This window comes from Mytilus californianus, unplaced genomic scaffold (genome assembly GCF_021869535.1).
Source record: "Mytilus californianus isolate M0D057914Y unplaced genomic scaffold, xbMytCali1.0.p SCAF_7, whole genome shotgun sequence".
NCBI lineage: Eukaryota > Metazoa > Mollusca > Bivalvia > Mytilida > Mytilidae > Mytilus > Mytilus californianus.
Window position 1 is genome coordinate 93218807 of NW_026262723.1, and position 24712 is coordinate 93243518.

At 31.0% G+C, this 24712-nt stretch overlaps 1 protein-coding gene and 1 long non-coding RNA gene across 2 annotated transcripts in view; both read right to left on the reverse strand.

Annotated features, from left to right (window-relative positions):
• The window catches only part of LOC127708771 (uncharacterized), a 154349-nt gene that overhangs the window by 109068 nt on the left and 20569 nt on the right, over positions 1-24712 (reverse strand). The gene's annotated exons all lie outside the window — the stretch shown is intronic.
• On the reverse strand, positions 4974-23619 carry LOC127708713 (mitochondrial uncoupling protein 4-like). The gene is made up of 10 exons (XM_052213832.1): positions 23311-23619; positions 16249-16365; positions 12997-13059; positions 11473-11557; positions 11057-11179; positions 10767-10879; positions 10034-10118; positions 9439-9528; positions 8551-8653; positions 4974-5228 (listed from the first exon to the last, which is right to left on the reverse strand). Exons 1-10 carry the CDS (start codon positions 23405-23407, stop codon positions 5157-5159), a joined length of 948 nt encoding a protein of 315 aa, XP_052069792.1. The 5' UTR covers positions 23408-23619; the 3' UTR covers positions 4974-5156.

Genomic DNA, 24712 nt, shown 5'->3' on the forward strand with positions numbered 1-24712 from the left:
TAGTGAAAGATCAAAATTTCATTTGGCTAATATGGAATATTTATTGTTTAACGAAATTTATTAAAGAAAAAAATAGTTTTCATAAAAGTATTAAGAAAACTGGCCTGTTATGTTCCCAATTTCGTAGAGTAAAATGTATAATTTTATTAACAATTTTATCAAACGGGAAAAAATGTATAATGACTTCAAACATGTACTTCTTTCAATCCATGGTTATATCAATTTACCAAATCAAAGCTAGTTAAGAAAATTTAAACCTATAAGAGTTTAAAAACATTGGTAATATTCCACTCACCTATTTCATTGTTTAATTCAATATTAGATAGAAATCTATTATTCATTTCCATGCTAATTTGTGAATATGACACAACTAATGAGATTTCCCACACTAGTAAGATGCCAGGGCTACAAGTTTATTGTTTCCAAAGAAATTCTTTTTCACACACCAAAAACTTGTTTACTGTTAAACTAATAAATAAGACAAAATATCTGGGATTACTTCCTTTGTAATACTTTAGAGAAGGAATGATCCACTATGTTTTGCCAGTAAATCTGCAACCATCAAAAATGCAAATACCATTAGCAACACTTCAAACACAGTATTAATATTCAATTTAATAAAAATGTATCTTTGAAAATTTTAAATTTACCAGTATCTCATATCAGGCCATAAACTTAATTGAAGTGTACATTAAGATGTCGATTTTTTTTGTATGTTCCCGCCATCAACGGGCTTTGTTTACAGAATGATTGTGTTGTGATGAAGCAACATTTTGGTAGAATTTATTTAAATTCTTATTGATATATAAGGTTAAATATCTTATTAAAAAGTTTAAATTAATCTCCTGTTAGTTAGTTGCTAGAAATAAAAATAAAAAGTTTTGGTCGTCTATAAATAAAATATACTGTTAATAATAAATGTATAACTATAATAATGCAAACACAAAATATATACAAAAATATCCTATATTTTTAATGCTTAAAACTTATTTGACCTGAGTATAAAATTACATCAACTATAATGACACATGCCAAAAAGATGTTAAATTAAAATTGTATATATGCCCATTATATACAAAACTAAGTAGATGTGGTATGATTGCCAATGAGACAACTACCAACCAGGGTCAAAATGACATGGATGTAAGCAACTGTAGTGTCCAATGGCATAATGCAAAGAGTTAGTAATAAAGTCAAGTTCAAATAACTTAAATGTAACATTTCACAATTGCTTGCATAAATCCAACACTGGAACCCGAAAATTATTTTCATCAAGATTATTAACATTTCCATGATGCATAAGGTTTACAGGACATTGTAAATTACATATAAAACACTTATAACCATTCAAAATCTCTACCCTAGAAAAATCAGACCCCCTATAGATCTTTATAAATTTGTTAATGACACATTAGATTTCAAATATAAAAAAGATGTGGTATGATCGCCAATGAAAGTCTTCTATAATGAAAGAAAGCATGGAAAGCAGAAATGTTTCTGCATATTGTAATCACCATACCATCAATTAAACTTTCAATGGACAACTAAAATAACTTCAACTTCGTAAATTATTTGGCTTTTTAACTTTTTTTTATTCAAGCGTCACTGGTGAGTTTTTTGTAGACGAAACATGCGTCTAGCGTAAAAAATTATAAGTCTTGTATCTTTGATGAGTTTATTTTCAACTTGACCAAAAAATATACTTTAAAACCCAGGAAACTAATAATAAATGGTATCAGAAAACTAATAATGAAGGTTATCAGGAAACAGCTGATAACTAATCATGAAGGGTATCAATAGACTAATAATAAAGTGTATCAGGAAACTAATCATGAAGGTAATCAGGAAACAGCTGATAACTAATCATGAAGGGTATCAATAGACTAATAATAAAGTGTATCAGGAAACTAATCATGAAGGTAATCAGGAAACAGCTGATAACTAATCATGAAGGTATCAATAGACTAAAAATAAAGTGTATAAGGAAACTAATCATGATAATCATGAAGGCTATCATTAGACTAATAATAAAGTGTATCAGGAAACTAATCATGAAGGTTATCAGGAAACAGCTGATAACTAATCATGAAGGTTATCAGGAAACAGCTGATAACTAATCATGAATGTCATCAATTGACTATTAATAATAAAGGATATCATGAAACTAATCAGGAAGATTATCAGGAAACAGGAAACAGCTGATAACTAATCATGAAGGGTATCTATAGACTAATAATGAAGTGTATGAAGTATCTAATCATGAAGGTTATCAGGAATCAGCTGATAACTAATCATGAAGGGTATCGATAGACTAATAATGAAGAGTATCAGGACACTAGTAATGAAGGGTCTCAGAAAACCAGTAATGAAGGGTAAATTTTTAAAAACACTTGATAATAATGAATAAATGTCATATCACAGCAGGTTGTTTAACATTGTAATTCTACAACCATTATTTCCAACCTACTTTTTTGTTACTAAAATTTTCAAAACAGGCCGTACATAATATCAATACAAATAAGAATATGTTTTTATTCTAAAATAACTTGAAGTGGTTGACTGTCATATCAATGAAAACCAAAAGTCAATTCTTTCTTTCTTTGGAGTTATAACCCTATTGTTCCACTCCAAACATTAAAGTCTCTATGATTGCATAACCTGAATAACCAGCTGTGACTGCTACTGATTCATTGTAAAGAAAACAATGTCAAAATAGGATTAACTGTTTATTTCAAAAATAGCTTTTGGTAACACATGAGATATGATTACTTAATTACTAAGTGATGTGTGGTAGGGATAAGCCGCTAGAATAGGTCACTATTTCAAACATCATGATATATGGCAAGGTTAAGTAATTGAGGAGAAATGAAATATATGACAAGGTTGCTAACTGATTCATAAGTATCTGAAACTAATCAGATGTCCATTTTTCCACAGATGCTATTAAAACCACAGTCGTAAATACATCATATATTTTTAAATCTATTTTCCCCATGAAATAGCATGATCATGATAGCTATAGGTATATTTTTTGTCAAAAATATAATTAGGTATGTATTTTTGCTATTCGAAATATATGAAAATGGTGGGAAATTGAATCATGCAGCTAATCACCCTACCATGAAAGGATTGAAGTGATTTAATATGCTAATATTAATTAAGAAGGAAGGGGACATGTAGCTACTGATCAATAATAACTGTTTAAATAACAGTGAGCTGTTTATCAAAGTTTTTTTTAAATTTAAGGTATTTAATGAGGTCAATTATTATATTAGTTTTTGAGACTTATAACAACTATCTGCTTAAACATTTTACAAACATTTCTGAGGGTAAATAAATATAATTAAATATTAAAAAAAAATTAAATTATATAATTGATGGAAATAGATATGAAATATGCTATTTCAAGAAATATCAATCCTTTGAAATACAAAAAAATAGTTTACAATATAATTTTCAAATCAGAATATGAGAAGAAAATCCATATAACTGTTTATTTGTGCTTTACATGATAGCAATTGAATCATGTTAAGCTTTTTTTAATGCAAAGTTATTAAAGTATATCAATTCACCAAAAAAATACAAATTTAAATCTATTGAAAATAATATGTATATTTCTATTTCTATAATTGTGTGCTGAGTTGTGAATTTTTTGGGATCATGCTATTTTTTTTTTGGACAAATGAAACTGATGGTCAGCATGTTCGAAGTGCCCATTGGTTATACAAATATGACATTAAATAAATTAAATAAATTTCTCCTCCATTTTATTTCTCCCCCCTCCCCCACTAACGGTGTGGGGCAATGCATTGTTACACAATCATTCGTTTGACAATCAATCAGTTGTCCTGACCTTTTTGGATGATGCCTACAGATATTGGTTTTATTTTGGCACATTTGTGCATAATGATGACTGTAAGATAACTTATGCATTTCTTTCACTTTGACAAAACTTTCGGCACAATTACATACTTAAGTCTTAAAAATTCTTAAAAATTGCACTGGTCATAACCTTCTTTTTGTAATGCATGCAGATCTAGTGGTAATTTTTCTACATTTTGCTTTTCCATCCTGCTGATGGACTTTTGGTGGAATTACTGACCTAGGAGCTAGAAAATTACATGACACATCTAATTTACAATATGTCATTTGAAATTTTATATGAAAGTGAGCCTTTCTTATGTCATAAAATAAATGAAAAGTTCATCTAAAAAGAGTGTCAGATTCTAATAGTGAATCCTTTGTATTATAGCAAATCCCAATTATAGATCTTTAAAATGTATACCCATCATGATTGGAGAAATATTGTATCACATGTTATGTAGTATAATAATGTATAACATGTAAGTATATACAACTGTCATACAAATGGGAGGTTTAGCTAGCAATAAAAGCAGATTTAACCCACAATTTTCCAGTCAGGAATATGACAGTTGTTTTCCATTCATTCCGTTGGTTGATAAATTCTAATGTTTGATTTTTGTTTTTATGGACTTCCCCCTTTTTGAATTTACCTTGGAGTTCAGTATTTTTGTTATACTTTTAAAGACTTTCTTTTCAATAATTAAATCATTTTCTATTTTATTATTGAAAGGACCGTCTTAATATAATTCCTATTCAATGTAATTGATCTCAATAAACTGGTGAGAAAATAATAAAACTAAATGACTGTAAATGAACATCTGAACAAAGTTATCTATTGGAAAACATAATCTTAGGCTTTGACAAAATTTTCTTAAACCTAAAATCTAGTAATTCTTTTAAAAAATATTTTCATATACTGCAAATTCAGAAATTTTTGTGAGGTTTTTATTGATATGAATAATGCAACTTGGTGAGTATTGCAATAATAAGAATTTGCATTCTGATATCTGATATATGTATCTGTATGCATGCAGCTTTTCCTAAAATGGCAATAACTTATTTCACATTTTTGTCCATTCTTCAAAAATCATAATAATAAATGCACACAATAATTTCTGAATTTGTATTTATTTATGTAACAAGTGTATATATCAGCTATAAAATATTCAAAATCTGCTCAAGGTATGAAGAACACATCTTGAATTCATGAAAATAAAAAATTAACCTCATGTTTCATGTGTTCATTAATACTCTTTTAATATTTTTGATTTGCATATATGACTACACTGAGATTAGAATGATGATGCACCACATAGTTTCCTGATTTCTTCAAAAGATATCCAGAATGTTAATGACCATGGAGCCTGAAAGAAAAATCAATATTAAAAATCCAATACTCAACCTTTATTTTTTGTGGGGTTCCTGTTGCTCAGTCTTTAGTTTTCTATGTTGTGTTTTGTGTACTTTTTTTTCTTTCTGTTGGTCTTTTTCTTTTCTAGCCATGGCTTTGTCAGTTTATTTTCGACTTATGAGTTTGAATGTCCTTTTGGTATCTTTTTCCTATTCTAATTTCAAATATATATTTTTGAATTTGAGCACTAAGCCATGGAATTTGTGAGTTTTTACATATAAATGAAGTACTGAAAGAACCAATATTAGTCCAGAACTAAAGAGTATCAGGCAAGGTTATCATAGCTGACAACTAAAACACCAATGTATTTTACCACCATTTTTCTTCCAATAGACTTTATTTCAAATAAATTACTTTTCAAATGCTTTAAAAGACCCACAAAAACAAATTGATACAACATTCCTCATAAAACTATAGTCACAAAGGTATGTTTTTTCCAGTTTGTAGAAAAAATAGGAAACAATATTTTGATAAACATCCATAATACTATATGTACTGGAGAGGACAGCACTTACCAAGTGCTTCTAATAAATTTAGAGAGGAGGAAGATACCAAAGGTAGAATCAAACCTCAAAAGATGAAAAGAGATCAACACAATCATGGCAAAAAAATGCATTTGTAAGATAAAAACTACATATCTATTTTATTTTTACTTGGATCAATGAACTAGAGGTAACAAAGAGCCTGTATCAGTCACCTGTTAAATTTGCATAAAAAAGCTGCAATGCAATGAAAATAATTCAAATAGTTCCTAGAAAAAAACACACAAAATAATGTAGCATTATCTTTAGAAGGCAATAACTCTTATAAGTAGTGGACTGGTGATTTCAGGCTGGTTGACTGATTTGTAGCTAGTGTCCAGCTGACTATTTCAGCTTTTTAAAGTTTCTCTCAATCTACTTAAACACGATATGGTTCAAAATTGTGATTCAAGGGCAATAACTCCTATAAGGAGTCACCTGACAATTTAGGCCATGTTGACCTTATAGCTGATCTTGTCCTGCTATATATAGTTTCTTTTAATCTACTTAACTTTTTGCAAAAAACTACAAAAATGTAAAAAACTGACTTTCAAGGGCAATAACTCATTTAAGGAGTCAACAGACGATTTTGGCCATGTTGACTGAATGGTAGATTTTGTCTGGCTGTTCATTTTTGCTTCTTACAGTTTCTCTTCATCTACTATAGTTACGTAAAAATTATGATCAAAATTCTTCTTTCAAGGATAATAACTCCTATAATGAGGCAACTGACAATTTGGACCATGTTGTCTCGATAGTAGATCTTATACTGCTACTCATTTTTGCCATAAGCAGTTTCTCTCTATACAGGTATATTATAGTTGACACAAAATAATATTGGTAAAAAACGTCTCTCAAGTGCAAAAACACCTGTTAGAACAACTGACAATTTCAGCAATCTTAACTTATAAGTAGATCATGTTTTGCTGATATTTTTTTTCAGTTACAATTTCCCTCTTTCTATATAGATATAAAGATAATAGCCAAAATTACAGTGAAGAAAATTTAAGTAAAAATTAAAGAACCTTTGTGAGCACACTCACATACCCCAAGCCCCCAACATAGTCACTGGACAAACAAAATCTCACCAGATTCCTAAGTTCAAAGACTCATAACTCTACAAAAGTCAACTGATAAAAATTTTCTTGTGGATATGCACATTAACATATTATGTCCTCATTAACAACAAAGTTTCATGAAATTCTGTTGTGTGGTTTCAGAGGAGTTGTGATGAGAAACTGTTGCAGTAGTATATTGAGGCCAATAAGTTCAAAGGGGCATAACTCCAAGAAAAAATACTGAATCATAATTTTCTTTCGATATGCACATCTACATAGTATGTCCTTATTATCTACAAAGTTTCATGAAATTCTGTTGTGTGGTTTCAGAGGAGTTGCGATGACAAACTGTTGCAGTAGTATATTGAGGCCAATAAGTTCAAAGGGGCATAACTCCTAGAAAAAAAATTGAATCATAATTTCCTGGCGATATGCACATTTACATAGTATGTCCTTATTATCTACAAAGTTTTAATGAAATTCTGTTGTGTGGTTTCAGAGGAGTTGCGATGACAAACTGTTGCAGTAATATATTGAGGCCAATAAGTTTAAAGGGGCATAACTCCTAGAAAAAAAATTGAATTATAATTTCCTGTTGATATGCACATCTACATAGTATGTCCTTATTATCTACAAAGTTTCATGAAATTCTGTTGTGTGGTTTCACATAACACGTTAAAAATATTTGATCAGCACTTATTTTCGAACTTGCCTGAGACATTGCTAATATGATGAATTTTATATTAGATAAACCTATGATATAAGTTTTTAAAAAATCTGGCAATAATTGTATATGTGAGAGCGCTAACAAAGCAATTTTTCATATCATCAAATATTTCCAAGGGGCATAACTCTTTTAAAAACAATTGATCGGCACTGATTTTCAAACTTGTCCGAGACATTGCTGATATAAACCTATAATATTAATTTCATTAAAGTCTTAGAAAAATTGTACAAATGAGAGCACTAACGATCCAATTTTCAATATAATTAATGTTTCCAAGAGGCATAACTCTTTTAAAAATAACTGATCGGCACTGATTTTCAAACTCATCCGAGACATTGAAACAGTTGATATAAACATATAAGTTTCATAAAAATCTGGCAAGAATTGTACAAATGAGAGCGCTAACAATGCAATTTTCAATATAATTAATGCTACCAAGGAGCATAACTCTTTTAAAAATAATTGATCAGCACTGATTTTCGAACTCTTCTAAGACTTAGTTGATATAAACCTAAAATATAAGTTTAATAAAAATCTGGCAAGAAATGTACAAATGAGAGCGCTAACCATGCAATTTTCAATATAATTAATGTAATCTATGATATAAGTTTTATAAAAATCTGGCAAGAATTGTACATGTGAGAGCGCTAACAAGTCGGATGGGCAGACAGACAGACAGACTTACACCCGGTATTTTTATGTTCCCTGCAATGCGTCGTACGGGGGACAAAAATGATTCAGGACAGACAGATTGAGGAGTATACAGACTTATAGACAAACAGATGGACGTGGCATAGACTGGAAAACAAAATGCCCCCAACTATTCCAAGCATGCAATGAAAATAAAAAAGCCAAAACTGATTTATAAGATATAGAAAAATAAATAGTCACAGCTGCATTAGATATTACTAAATAAACAGGAAATTGAGTTGAGTTAAATTCAGGTATGGAAATAGTCAGTCAACTTACCATTCTTGCCCATATAGGCAAAAATCCTTTATATAAAGCAAAGAAACCTTCCTGTCTGACTGTCTTAACCAAACAATCCAATGTACCTTTATATAAAGTACCTCTGGAAATAAAAAAGGATACAGACATATAAAAAATTCATTAAATGTGGTTTGCAATTAGCTTCAATATATTTCATTTGTAAATTCTATCATTTCATTTTATATGTGATAAGATTAACAAGCTTAATACTTTGTGTCTCTGTGAAGCCTGAAATTTGATTTGATAAATTATAGCAATTTCCACTTTAAATACATGATTTTAAGTTTGATCTATCCTAATTGACAGGTCCACAATTCATTGTGTAAAATCTGTAGCGTTGAAATATATTAATATTTCTGGGAAATGGAATTGAATGCAAAACTTAATTTTGGTTTGCCAAGAGTGAAATGTAAGTTATGGTGTTCAATATTATTATATTGTTATAGATATGAATTGCTATGTTTAATGAAAATTAAAACTGTAATATATTTGATAAACTAGCATATGGTTCCTGAAAAATAGACCAAAACTAAAAAATGTATCATTAATGTAGGTTAAGTGACTTAAATGTTATCAATATTGCACTATATAAGAGGATTATAGTGGTAAAAGATCAATGATATGCCAGCAATTGTTTTTTTATAAATACTTAAACATATAATTCAACCAAAATACGGATGGTTATAAGGACAAAGAAGAGTACTTAATCTTCTCAATTCTTGGCAGAGTTAACAAAAAACTAAAAAGTATTATACAATAAATTAAACACACAATAATGCATGTTTTCATGACAAAACATTTTAAACAACAGATTAACTTGAAAGGGTGCACTAAAACAAAATGAACTGTATTCAAGACCATATTTACCTTCCATTTTCTGTTGGTTGATTCATAATTCTAGTTTTGACTACATCAGCTGGTGTTCCAAGGGTAGCTGCAACTAATCCTGAGCAGGCACTGAAATTTATTCCACAAAATCACATAATAACAGTACTTTAAAAAAGATTTACTGTAGAGGTAAGACCATTTAAAATTATGTTTATCACGTTTTTGTGAGGTGGGTTGATGAAAAACAAGAAAGTGTTAAGTGTTGTTGGTGCAGCTTGTTGTTATGCCAACTAATTTCTACCATTTCCTTAACTATTTAACATAAGAAAAAAGAAACATTTACAAATCCTAAATATCTTGTCAAAAAGCTAAAGAGATTATGTTCTGTGGAAATTTCTGCTGTTGAAGAGAATTATCAAATTGAAATAAGACTAATTTATTATCCTAGATTTTTAAGATATGGACATAAATGTAAATGTCATATTTGATCAAAATCCCTCAAACATAAAATCTTTTTTAACCTGATTTAAAGAACAAAATGATTTTTTTTTACAAAAGGCCATCCATTATTGCTGCCACATATGCCAGCCAATTAGGAAACTTTGTTGTTTCAGAAAGAAAACCTTCATTTTACCTTGATATTGTATGTGTCACCCAGTTATCCTTTAGAGAGGTATTCCGTAAAATTCTCTGTTTCACTGTATCATATGTTGCTAGATCTGAAAAAGTAGTAGTGATACCAAATATACATTTCAATGAATAACCTGTTTTATATCCTTCTTTAAAATACTTAATCCAAATAAAATAGCACTTAGGTTTAGATTGATTGAGTTATTTAACCATATATAATAAGTTTTTCTCAAGTTATACCAAATTCTGGAAAATATAAAGATTTTATATTGCACCATATGTACATTGTTAGACATGTGATGCTTGTATCAATGTGGAGCTATTGAGCAAATAATATGATTTGGTTAAATCCATCAACAAAAACCCTATTACAAATCAAGTTTTGTGATGTAGGGAATTGAACATTTTATACCAGTGATGCAATAATAAATATTGTTTGTACTGATGGGAAAATCATTTGAGAAAGGTGCTATTGAAGTTTTATACATTGTTCTGGGAACAGTTTATTTTGCATATTTTCCAACTACATGTATCAAACAAACCAATAAATGGACTAAATTCTTCATTCCCTATCAACCTCAGTAAGGGGATCTTATACTTAGGGCAACAACTCCTGATCAACATGATACAACACAACAAGCTTACAAAATAAAATCCTTGGGAATATAAAACTTAGATCTTCCCTTATACAAATACATTTAAAAAAATCATTAAAATAAACGCTTCTTCCTATTTACCTCCCATATTAACTAATGCTGCTCTCTGTACATTTGGCACAACACCTCTATAGAGGCCTCTAAAGCCTTCCTCTGTTATTATCTTTCGAAACGCCTGAGCTGTATTCTTTACTCTGAAAATTGAGTAACATCTTATAGAAATATAACATGCCTACCCATGTTAAAATGAGCAGAGAGCAAGACATGAAAGAGCTATTTCTTAACTTTAATATTCATTTTTAAACCATAGTTATTATTGATTTAAATAATCAACACTCAAAACTGTAAATATGACAATAAAATTGGCTCACCTTGGAGGTTTACCTTCTAACCTTCGTCGACCTTCCATTTGCATCTGTACTTTGACTAGATCTGCCGGACTAGCAATGAATTGACCCATAGCACCTGCTGTAAGACCACCTAATGATGATTTCCTATTTAAATATATTTTCAAATGGCAAAACAAACCAGGCAATATTTATTCTATATAACTTGGGAATGATGACTTTAAATGACACATGAACATGATGAACTCTAATCACGTTATCTGCATTTTAAACAGAATGTTTTTCTTCCCAACATCACTTTCAAATCAAAAACTTCTAGTGGTACAATATAAAAATCGATAGTATCTTTTAAGGAATAGGGTTTTTAAGAATAGACAAGTTTACTGAGACAACATTAAATCTATTTTTAGAAATATTAATTGTTAAACTCAAATACATACCATATGGGAAAGCTGCCATCTGGATTTCTCTTTAGAACTTTTTCCCTGATGATTTCATAAATAGACATTCGACATCCTGTGTACACTGTATGTGGAAAAACATTGATTCAACTAGAAAGTTCAAATTATTCTTGCAATTGTACATTTTCAACTTATATTTATAACATCTTGTAACTGCCCAAAAGTTGTCTTGTTTTATCTTGGACACTGTTTCTAATATAACTATACAAGCGCTTTACACACCTGTCTCAATATAATACACTCATACGCTTAATCTACTGTTTATACAGCTAATAAATATAGGTTTCATAGCGAGTGAGAATTAGATATTGCTTGAAATCAACTAGAGTTATTTAATTTCATTATAATTAATTAAATAACGAGAGTTGACATGAAGCTATGATACAAGTCTCACCAGTTGTTAAACCTATTTCTCTCATTGTCAACACTCTCATTGTGTTATTAAATAGAAAAGTCTGTGATTGGTTGATCTAGTATTTTGCATATACCACTATGATGTCATATGTCCTGTTTCAGCATCAAACTTTAACATCAGACATTTTAAAACTTTTGTATGCTTCAGAATATAATAAAATTTGACAAAAATAATAGTTTCAGGTGAAAATTGTGAGTGTTTTGTATATCATTGAAGAAATCACATATCTCCGTTGCCATGGAGGAAATGTACATCGTTTTGACCTTTGAAAGACATCAAATGATATACAATTATTAGGAAATGTCGCAATATTGTTTCATGGTGCTGGATGACCCAATCAAATTAATGCCTTTTTTCGTATCAGTGCAGAGTGATATGAAAAATATCACTTCATGTGAAAAATAGATAACAGGTCACAACTGTAAGAGAATATGCATTATATAAGAATATGTGTCCATAGGAAACAATGCCCTGCTTGCATTAGCTCTTTTAAATGTTCAGTGAACTGTGAAATTTAGGTTAAATACCTAATTTAGCATATTTATCAAAACATTCTCATCATATTGAATTTCAAGTAAATGTGATGACTTGATTAAATAATTAAATCAAAACTTCAACCTAAAATGAGATGATCATACGGACAGACACAAAGTCATCAAATTTAACCAATTAAAAGTTTTTTTAATCCATTCAATGGTTAAAAAGTTACTGCAGACAGATGAAACTTTCATGTGTTAGGACAAAAGGAGTGCCCTCTTCTTTAGCCGAATTGTGAAAAGTTTAATCGACCAGAAGAAAATATGAACTCTATCTGTAAGTCATCATTATACACAAATGTACTAAGAACAAGCTTCAGATACAAAGGCACTACTAAAATAGTCCGTACAAGTACAGCTTCATAATATTTTCTATTATAATAGTGTCAACAAGAACGAAACACAAACTCAATCTGTCAAGTCATTATCATACACAAATGCACCAAAAATCAGCTCAAATACAATTTTCATAAAATATTCTAAGTCACTGATCCTTAATTCTGTGAAGCATTTTTTTTTAAATTTAAACTTTTATATGGGAAAACTTCTTACCAATATGTCTGTACAGAGCTGGAGTGAGACCTTGAAATATCTTGGTAGCACCTTCTTCTCTTACTGGAAATATATACAGGTATATCAACTTGACTTATAATGAAAAACATAGGGGCAACATCACTTGTAATGTGTATAACAGACAATTTAAAGACTTGCAAAATATATTTTTCTGAAGTATTTGTTCCTTAACTTAACAGCATCATTTAACATTTTTGTATATATGATGCACTCTTTATTGATTTTAACCTCATGAAATGTTACCATTCCTATGTTGTTAAAAACTGTTACCATTGTATTGTAATCTGAAGAGTGCCATAGGTATGAAAACGCCAAAGACTATTTTAGTACATCCTAGTGTTGAAGGTGAAATGTATGCATTGTGGAACTATTTTATAATAATTATATACATTTGTACACCATTGAAATAAGTATAAGATTGTTAAAACATGTACTGGAACAATTTAAGAAAAATGCATGTGTGCATGTATGCTTACTTCATGCGGTATGGGTTTTGCTCATTGTTGTGACCTATAGTTGTTAATTTCTGTATTATTTGGTCTCTTGTGGAGAGTTGTCTCATTGGCAAATATACCACATCTTCTTATTTTTATATTTACTTCATTTGTTTGCATGAAATCATTGAATCTTTCTCATCATTTCAATGCATAAATAATGGTAACATTTCATGTGTTTTATAATGTTGTTAATCATACCTTAAAAAGAATAATATAGCATAAATCTGTCAGAAAAATGGCACAGATGTTTTATGAAAAAAATACAGATATTTTTGCAGTTTAAGTTATATCCCTTAGTCTGGTACAAGTTTGAAACAAGTACTAAAAACAAATTGCTTTATAAAATAAAAAAAGCAAAGTGATATGTGAATTCTAAGACCAGGAAAGCTCAGGAAAAAATATATTGTCCAATTCATTAGTTTCTGTGAAACAAACTCATGATGGTAAATAACAACTAGAGTATTCAAAAAATCTAATAAATGAAAAAGAGTTACCTCCAATTATACACAAATATTAATGTAAGTATGAACAGAATATTTATTAAATATGACAAACAAATGAAAAGAAGTGTGACATCTGAGAAGAAGCACTTAAACATCTTTTCCTGTTGTTTTATTGGCCATTGGGAAACTTAAAATTTTAGTTGGAATGTCTACTAAACGGGCAATCTTGAGTTGTTTTTTATGAATGAGTTACACTGGTTGACCCGAGGTCAATCGACCTAAATAACGTCATCCAACAATAGATTCTTACCATGACGAAATAACATAAGCATTGTGACTTGGGATATTTTTGGGAAAGTGCATGAATTTGAAAGTCGTCTCTATTGTAAAAGTCAACTTTGCTTAAGCAAGTTACAACTCAGTTCTAGTACAATTACATAACTAATAAATGGGGAATGTGTCCATGGGACACAGATGATGCCCCCGCTTGCATATAACGTCATCAAGGGATATAACTCAAAAACTGTAAAAGTGATGTACCCAAATTTGTACTTGATCTGGAAGAAAAACTAAGTCCATTTATAAGTAAAATACGGAAAAAATGGAACAAAATTTCCTTCTAGATACTAGCTTTTAATCATAAACAAGCTTCTGTTCAAGTGTGGTACAAATCCAGGATAGTTTGAGAAAGTTGTTAAAATTTTAAAAACTTTAACCACAGAGTGAATGTAATGTTAACTGGCAGAAAAACTAAGTCCATTTATAAGTAAAATACGGAAAAAATGGAATTTTTTTTTTACAAAATGTACTTCTGGATACTATCTTATGATCATAAACAAGCTTCTTTCCAAATTTGGTACAAATCCAGGATAGTTTAAGAAAGTTATTAAAATTTCAAAAACCTTAACCACAGAGTGAATATTTGTGGACGACGACGCCGACGGAATGTAGGATCGCTATGTCTCGCTTTTTCAACAAAAGTCGAAGGCTCGACAAAAATGTTCAGCAAAGTAAGATCTACAAATAAGTTTATATGACCAAAATTATCAATTGACTCCTTAATGAGTTAGTGCCCTCTAAGGACAATTTTACACAATTTGTTTATCATGTTTTCTAACTTTAAAAAAATCTTCTCCTCTGAAACTATTAAACCAAACTTAATCTGAATGATTCTTAGGTTATCTAGAATAAAGTTTGTGTTATATTTTCTGATGCCTCAGAAAACATGGCCGCGCTAAAAATAGAACATAGGGTGAAATGCAGTTTTTGACTCATATCTCAAAAACTAAAGCATTTAGAGCAAATCAGACAAGAAGTTAAAGTATTCATTAGGTCAAGGTCTACCTGCCCTGAAATTATCAGCCAAATTGGGTATCTGATTTTTAGGTTATTGCCCCTGAATTGATGATTTTAAGGAAATTTTGCAGTTTTCGGTTATTATCTTGAATATAATTATAGATAAAGATAAACTGTAAAGAGCAAAAATGTTCAGCAAAGTAAGATCTACAAATAAGTTTCTATGACAAAAATTGTCAATTGACCCCTTAAGGAATTATTGTCCTTTAAAGACAATTTTTCACAATTTGTTCATCTACCGACATGTAGTTTGCTTACTTTAAAAAATATTCTCCTTTGAAACTGCTGAATCAATTTCAGCCAACTTGGGGTAAATGAGTTTCAGAGTACCTAGTATAAATTTTGTATTTTATTTCCTTGTGCGTCAAGAAACATAGCCACTATGGCTAAAATGGAACAAAGGGGTAAAATGCATTTTTTTGCTTTTGAAGAAAATATGACAGATCTGAGTTTTGTGGTAATAAGCATTTTGCATAAGTTTCATAACATTTGGTTGAGGCAAACTAAAGTTAGAGAACAGAAACAAATATTTCAGGAAGTTTTCCATTTGTAAAGGGGCATAACTCTGGAACGGTAAAAGTGATGCCACCAAAATTCAAACTTGATCTGTGTTTTGTGGTAATAAGCATTGTGTATAAGTTTCATAATATTTGGTTGAGGCAAACTTAAGTTAGAGAACGGAAACCAATTTTGAGATGTACGGACGTACGTACGGACGTATGTACCTACATACAGATGGACAAGGGTAAAACTAAATGGCCATAACATTTGGTAGAGGCAAACTAAAGTTAGAGAACAGAAACCAATTTTGAGACGTACGTACGTACAGACGGACAAGGGTAAAACTTAATGCCTCCTCCGCTACGGCTGGGGCATAATAAACTGATAGTTTACAGTAAAAATGTGCCACCAAAGCCTGTGATAGGTCCAATTACCTATACCAATCACTGTGCTGACCATTCCCCTCTTCTGGACTGTAATACTGTTTCCTTCCACATTTTTCTCACCCTGAATCATTAATCTGGTTTTTGTTAGATCTAATGGATATGTCACTGTAGAAAAGAATAATTTATCTATTAAAATCAAAATACATACTCAAATTCTTTTATTATGTAGTCAATTCTGCTCCTTATCCTCTAACTAATTCCAATACTATATGTTTTCTGTGAAGACTCCAACAAAATGTTTATACTTATTTAGTAATTGACCCTTTAATCTGTGACTAAATCTTGTAGGTTCAAGGTTTTCTGAACACATTATTATAGGTTATCTACTCAAGTTGCATTGTTACAGTGCAGGATGAAACTATACTACAGAGTCCAAATGATGTGGATGGAAGCATTTAATGGCTACTGTACAGCTTCAACAATGAGCAAAACCCATATCCTATAGTCAACTATAAAAGGCTCTGACATTACAAAATGTGAAAACAATAGACCACTTTCGAGTTCGTTGCATTTCAGTCAAAAAGTTTTGTTTTAGTGAACATCATTCATGCATATAGGGGCATCATCACGTCCTTCCCATGTAGAGTGAGCGGTTGAGAAAAATATGATGCTATATTTTAAACGAATTATTAGGCAAATTAAATTCTTATAATTGATAATCAGCACTTCTGTCATTAGGAAATTGTCATTAAGTACCCTACGAAATAAACATTATTTCTAGTTTATCCTGCATAATAATGATTACATAGACACTTGATGAACTTTAATAGTGCAGGGATACAGGTTTTCCACTCTATCTGGTAAATGACATCATAAAGGCGCACATAATTGACAAACTTTTCAGGTGAAGGACATAACTCGAAAGTGGTCTATTCAAACAATGAAAACCAACAGCCTGATTCAGACAATACAATACAAAATTGATTTGATAGACATCCACCAACGGCAACCACCTATTACAGGCTCCTGACTTGGGACATACACATTAAGAATATGACAGTGTTAAACATGTTTGTGAGCGCTCAATTCTCCACCTAACCTTGGACAGTGGTGTAACAGCATAACATAAGAAAAAACTTTAATAAAATGCTTCGCTGGGGCGCAGCTTGATACGACCGCAGAGGTCGAACCCTGAACAGTTGGGGCAAGTATGGACACAAAATTCAAGCTTGATACAGCTATGACTTTGGATTGTCATTAAATATTTGACACAGCATAGGTTTCTGACACAGGATGAATGTGGTGTAAGAACTGGAAAAAATTTAATTTACCTATTATGGTGGAATATCCATAAACTAAATTGTTTGTTAATTTCAATATATCAAAGAATATGTAGAATTCAATGTTTGATGTAATGTAATAAAGTTGAAATTTGGACCGTTTTTGTTCAATGTGGACCAATTTGGTAACATGTATAAATAATCAAAAATCTAAATACATGGGAGCCCATTTAAATACATCATAAAGGTATTAAAATAGAAAGTGACATCATAGTCATGGCTAAAAATAAACAAAAATCCTTAATCAGCAACATTTAAAGTAATATCTAAAAATAAAATTCCTTTGTAACCATAAAAGCCCATTTAAATACATCATAAAGATATTAAAATAGAAAATGACATCATAGTCATGGCTAAACATAGCAAAAAACCCTTAATCAGCATCATTTAACAGTAATATCTAAAAATGGAAATTACATCATAAGGTATTAAAATAGAAAATGACATCATAGTCATGGCTAAAAATAAACAAAATCCTTAATCAGCATCAGCAACATTTTATAGTAAATCTAAAAATAAAATTCCTTTGTAACCATAAAAGCCCATTTAAATACATCATAACAGATATTAAAATAGAAAATGACATCATAGTCATGGCTAAACATAGCAAAAACCTTAATCAGCATCATTTAACAGTAATATCTAAAAATAAAAATTTCTTTGCAACCATAAAAGTAAAATAGAAAATGACATCATAATCATAGCTAAAAATAAACAAAAATTTTTTTTATTGGCAAATTTTAAATGGAGTTTATTATACTAAAACAATAAACTTGCAACCATAAACATGATAAAACCCCATTAACACACATCATAAAAGTATTAAATAATTCAACTACATCATAAGGCTATAAAAATAGAAAATGACTTCATAGTCAAGGCTAAAGGTAAACAAAAAACCTTCATCAGCAAAATTTTATATTGGCAAATTTCCAATGAAGTTTATTACACTAAAATTGTTGGCAAATTTCCAATGCATTTATTAACAATAAAGTTATTGGCAAATTTCCAATTTACATAATTTAAAAGCAGTGTAGATGAGATATTTAAATGAGTTTGAATTACCAACCTTACACTGCTTTTAAATAATGTTCTTTACTCAATTATTTGTCTATTAAAATGGAAACCCTTGTATTTAACCTTTTTTCCCCTTATTCCTTAAACATTAGAGCAATAACCACCCCCCCCCCCCCCCCCCAAAGCCAATTATTACTTTCCAATGTAACCTAAATTTCCAATATACATAATTTTAAATTTCAATTCCTCATGATATATAACCGTATCATTATTATTTTCTTTCATATATAAATCTGAAACAACCATCTTTAAATGGAAAATTTTAAAGAAAAAAAAAAATCCTACCTCCCACACATTTTTTCAACCCCCTTTTGATTCATCATCCCCCACCTCAATCACAACCTTCAATTTGTGGTATGGTACATTGCAATACAATTTCACAGAGATCCATACACTTGAACACAAGTTTTTGTTGCAAACTAAAAAAATCCTTATTTTTGACCAATATTTGGCCCCTTATTCATAAATGTTTGAGCAATTAACCCCAAAACTCAATTCCTACTTTCTCTTCGTGATAAAAAATAACTAACTTAAAATGTAAATTTTAAACAAAAAAAAAAGGAAACAAAAAAATTACCCCTTTTTTGACCCCCGCCCCCCTTATGATTCATCACCCCCACCCCCCTTTCCCCCAAACCAAGCTCAATAACAGCCTTGCCTTTGTGGTATGGTACCTTGTAATACAATTTTAGAGAGATCCATACACTTGAACACAAGTTATTTTGTCTAGAAACTAAAAAATGCTTATTTTAAACCCCTTTTTAGGCCCCTTATTACTAAACGTTTTGGGCAATTACCACAACACTCAATTCCAGCTTTCCCTTTGTGAAATGGAACCTTGTAGTAAAATTTCAGAAAGATCCATACACTTACACACAAGTTATTGTCATGAAACTAGAAAAATGCTTGTTTTTTGCCCCCTTTTGGCCCCTTATTCCTAAAATTTTGAGGCAATTAACCCCAAAATCAATCCCAGCATTGACCCTTTGTGATATGGAATCTTGTGGTACAATGTCAAAGAGATCCATATGCTAACACACAAGTTATGTCTGGAAGTTACAAAAATGCTTATTTTCGGCCCCTTTTTGGCCCCTAATTCCTTAACTGTTGGTACCATAACCCCCAAAATCAATCCCCACCTTCCTATTGTGGTATTAAACCTTATGGTAAAATTTCATAGAGATCCATTCACTTAAACTAAAGTTAGAGTGCGAAAACCATTTTGTATTCGGACGACGACGCCGGACGACGACGACGACGACGCCAACGTCATACCAATATACGACCTCAAAATTTTTTTGCGGTCGTATAAAAATCAGTTGGAAATGGCCTAACCAAACAGGTATGGAGCAAAAAATAAAATAAAAAAAACAGCTACAATGTAAAATAAAAACAAGACACCAATCTAAAAGTAATTGTAGTTTATTCGTGAAATTTTTATATATATATAATTGATTTGTCTGTACTTATGTTTTTTTACCTATAGTACTGGGCTTATAGAATTAAGTACTTTTTTTATTTACTGATTATTACTGTACCTGCTCAAGATTACAAGGGTAATATATAAAAATATTTGTTGAGTTAAGATGCTTTGATGCTGTCTTGATGCTTGTTTTCTTCTTTTTACAAATTTCTGATATATGCATGTGTTGATCAAATTTAATTAATAATCTATTGTGACACCAAGTTATTAAATATATATATACATCATTTTCAGATACAATCAAACAGCAGATATACACAATATTAGTAGGAGGCCCCGTTTAGTCAAAATTATTGTATTTAAGGGGCTCCTGAAATTTCAGGATATCCTAAAATCGATTTCATGATATCCTTAAAAGACATCCTGAATTGAATTATGGAAGTCCTGAAATATTTTAGAATACCCTGAAATCAAATTATGGAGGTCCTGAAAAATTTCAGGAGCACCTTAAATACAATAATTTTGACTAAATACATGCCTCGTATGTTAGAACTACAAGGTCTTCAAGATATTATGCTTGTAATTTATTTAATGAGCTGCAAAACCATTTCAGACTAGAGACAAATTTGAAACTGTTTACCAAATTAATTTCTACATGGAATGGCAGCTCATGCCAATGTTGTGCATGCAGAATTTCAGTGGTTTTTCTTATGCTTTAATTTAGTGATAGCAGGCTTATCTGCTTGCTGCATTACTGTTTTTTTTTTTCTTTCTTTTATTTATCTAATCATGTTAACCATGCTGCTTTTGTGGTATTTTGTGATTTGTCCTCATTTAATGCACATTGCTTTTATCTTAAATGTACTGAATTGTTTTATGTAGTTGATACAAAAGATCTTTAGAGCTTATATATACAAGAGAGGTGAAAGATACCAAAAGGGACATTCAAACTCATAAGTCGAAAACAGACTGACAATGCCATGGCAAAAAACAAAAAAAGACCAAAAGACAAACAACAATATACAAAACACAATATAGAAAACTAAAGACTAGGCAACACAAACCTCACCAAAATCTTGGGTACTACCTACTGAAGGTTCCAGTCAGGTGCTACGTAAGGGTAAGCAGATCCTGATCCACATGTGGCACCTGTTGTGTTGCTCATGTAAGTACAAACCCGGTAATAAGTCCAATTCGGTAAGTCACATTCGAGGAAAAGATGATTGGATTTTGGTTAAGATACAAAATGTAACAGTCACTCAACCAAAAATGGTGTCCGTAAAATTTTTCAAAGGGATGATTTCAACTTCATCAATTGGAACTCATGGTTTAATAACTATCTTGTGAGCAGCAAACCTCTATCAAGAAAATCATGATAGGAAAAACAATCTCTGGAATATCGTATCAACTGGGAGATATAATAAACTCCATATCAAGACTCTGCTGGAATGTTGCTACATAGAATTGGAAAGTTCACAATTGGGAAGCTGAAATCATCTCTTTTGTTGTTAAGTTTTATTCTCAACAAACCCTCATTGCCAATTTCTAGATGTACATGTAAGTCAAGATCTACATGAGGCATGTATGTTATTTGTAAATTTTGCACATCGACTTTAAATTATACTTTTGACAGACTTTTTTTAATCACATCAAAAACAAACCTGAGAGGGAGGGTTGGCACGCCGACAAACATGTTTAACCCCACCAAATTCTGCATGTGCCTGTTAAAAAGTCAGGAGACTGCAATTCAGTGGTTTTTGAATTTTTTATATTTTCAATTTTTTTTTATGTTTTAAAATCTTAAAAAAGAGGATATTTTGTTCTGATTTAAATACTGTTCTGTTCTGTTTGGTTTGACATTCAAATTGAAATTCATGTTTTTATGGCAGTTGTTAACTATAAGACAAAGACATTTAAACCTAGACTTGGAGTTTGTTCTACATGGTTAGCTGGCATGTCACCAGGAACAATAGTGCCTCTATGGGTAAAGAAGGGGACTATAGCCTTTCCCACTGGCCAAGCTTGTCCTGTTGTTATGGTGGGTCCAGGTATGGTGGTCACGACCTTCAACCAAGAGTTGAAAATTAAAACCTCCCAGTGAGGTGTAGTTTAAAATGATATGGCAATAACGGTTTACTGTAAATTCAGAAATGTTTGCATTTTTTTTATTATTGCCAAAAATTGCAATAAAAACCTCCTCCAGCTCTTTTCTTCACAAAATAAAGATGGTTGTCAACTTGTCAGTCCACTGATCAAGATTCAAAGCGGTAGGGTTGAGATCTCTCAAAAAACTAGTTTAAGCCTGCCACATTAAGTTTCATGTGTCTTTCAAAAATCTGGGTGTTAGTCCTATTTTCATGATTTTGGGGGTGAGTTGTCATGGATTCCCTATGTTATATCTTACTCATAATACTGTTGTTTTTTTTTTTTTATTTGAAAAATTTAATGTTGGTAGCTGATCTTTGATTTTGATAATTTTGATTTAATTCAATAACCACATCTGAATCTGCATCAGTCAAGGTGCTATATCTAATGACAATTATGCTCAACCCATGTGTCAAGTGCCTAAAATGACCCAGGATGATATAGAGTTTGGCAATATTGTTGAAGACTGTATATTGACTTATAGATGTCTTTGGCTATTTGTTTTGTTGCATCAAATCTTTTCACTACACAGCTGCAAAAATTTGGAATAAACTACCCCAGAGTTTTTGAGAAGAAAACAATTTCAAACAATTTTCTAAACTTATTGTTACCTGGAATGGTAGTTCATGCCAATGCAATGCCTGCAAATAATTAATGGTTTAATTTCTAGTGCTTTTCTGCTTAATATGCTACAATTCTCCATTCTCAATTTTATAACTGCTTTAATATGTGTTTTAAACTGCTTTATATGCTTTTAATAATGATTACTTACTGTACTTTTAATATTTCTGCATAGTATAACATAATTTACTTCTGCATGTCATTTATATCATATATGTATGGTTCATGTAATGATTTCATTTGCTTTTATTATGTAACACTTGTGTGTTTTGACTTGTATGCTTGCTTGTTTTTAAAGGTGCTTGTTTTAAATTTTTTGTTTGTAATGAGACAATATAAAAGCTCAATAGAGTTTATGTTTTCTGTATACAAATATTTGTCTATAATTAAAGCTTTTGAACTTGAACTTGGATTATTTTGCTGTCTCATTGACTTGTACCTTTCATCATCTAATGTGTGATGTAATGTTTAAAATGACACCAGAGCCACCATATAGCAACACACCTGTTTCTGCTACAACTGCAGCAACCGCTGAAAGTGTGTATTTGAACCAGAATGAATCTGCATACACTAATGCTGACTGACGATCTCCTCCTGTCATTGTTGACAATCACTGACCACAAACACGTGTAATACAGCTGTTCCCCCTACGTTCAAAGGTCACTTCCTGTTTACATTTGCAGCTGATGTAAATTTTTCAAACCAATGTCATGCAACTTCTGTTATCACACTTAATAATATACGACTGACTAAACAAAGAGTTTGACATTGCTGTTTTGGCAAGGAGTCCTACACAACAGAAACTCGAAAATGATTTTTGTAAAACCCAAAATGCTAACACCGAATAGATACGAATAATTACGGGTCTTTTTTCTGTCGACTAACATGACTAAGGAAAAAGTGGTAGAGCTGAAATGAGGCCTGCAGATAACTCTTAAATACTTTTAAAAAGCCAAAAGATCTGTTAGTGTACACCTAGGTCTCTTTTATCTTGCCAGGGTATAAAACAGCTTTTGGCGTTCCTGATGAAGGTAAATCCCGAAAGGCGCCTAAATTCGGACGCATGAAATTTATTAAGTGTTTTTTTTCATCATTTTTTACAGCGGGTCATGATACTGCTGCTAGTGGACTATCGTGTGTACCTGATTTTTAGTGTAGTAGTTCACTTTGAACCGGCCGGGGATTGAACACACGACATCCTGCACTCAAGGCGACCATGCTACCACGGGATCAACTATTTTAAAGAGGCATACGATACGAAAGGCGACAAAAGATAATCCTAAGTCGAAGAAAAAATACCCCACCATATAGCCTATAAGAAAAACGACGAAAAGACAAACGAAACTCTACAAAACATAAAACAGAAAACTAACTTCTGAGCAACATGACCCCCCCCCCCCCCAAACAAAATAAACTGAGGAACAAATCATGGTAACAAATGATAACCAAATCGTATGATTTCTTTATGATTTGAAAGTGATAAAATTTCACATGCAAATGAGCTTACAAATCACAACAACAAATCACGAACAAATTGCTTCCAATTTATAAGCAAATCGCAAAAACAAATTGTCAAGAAATTGTTTTGAAATCTTTAACAAATCAGACGTCATTGCTTTCCTATTTCAAGCAAATCACAAACAAATTGTTTTCAAATTGTAAAGAACTATAAACAAATTATTATCAAATCTTTAACAAATCAGAAGTAAATCATATTCCTACCTCAAGCAAATCACAAACACATTGTTTTCAAATTGTAAAGAAACTATAAACAAATTGTTATCAAATCATTAACAAATCAGAAGTAAATCACATTCCTACCTCAAGCAAATCACAATCAAATCGTCAATAAATTGGTATCAATCATTAATTCACAGATTAAATCATTTACATCTAGATCAAAAAT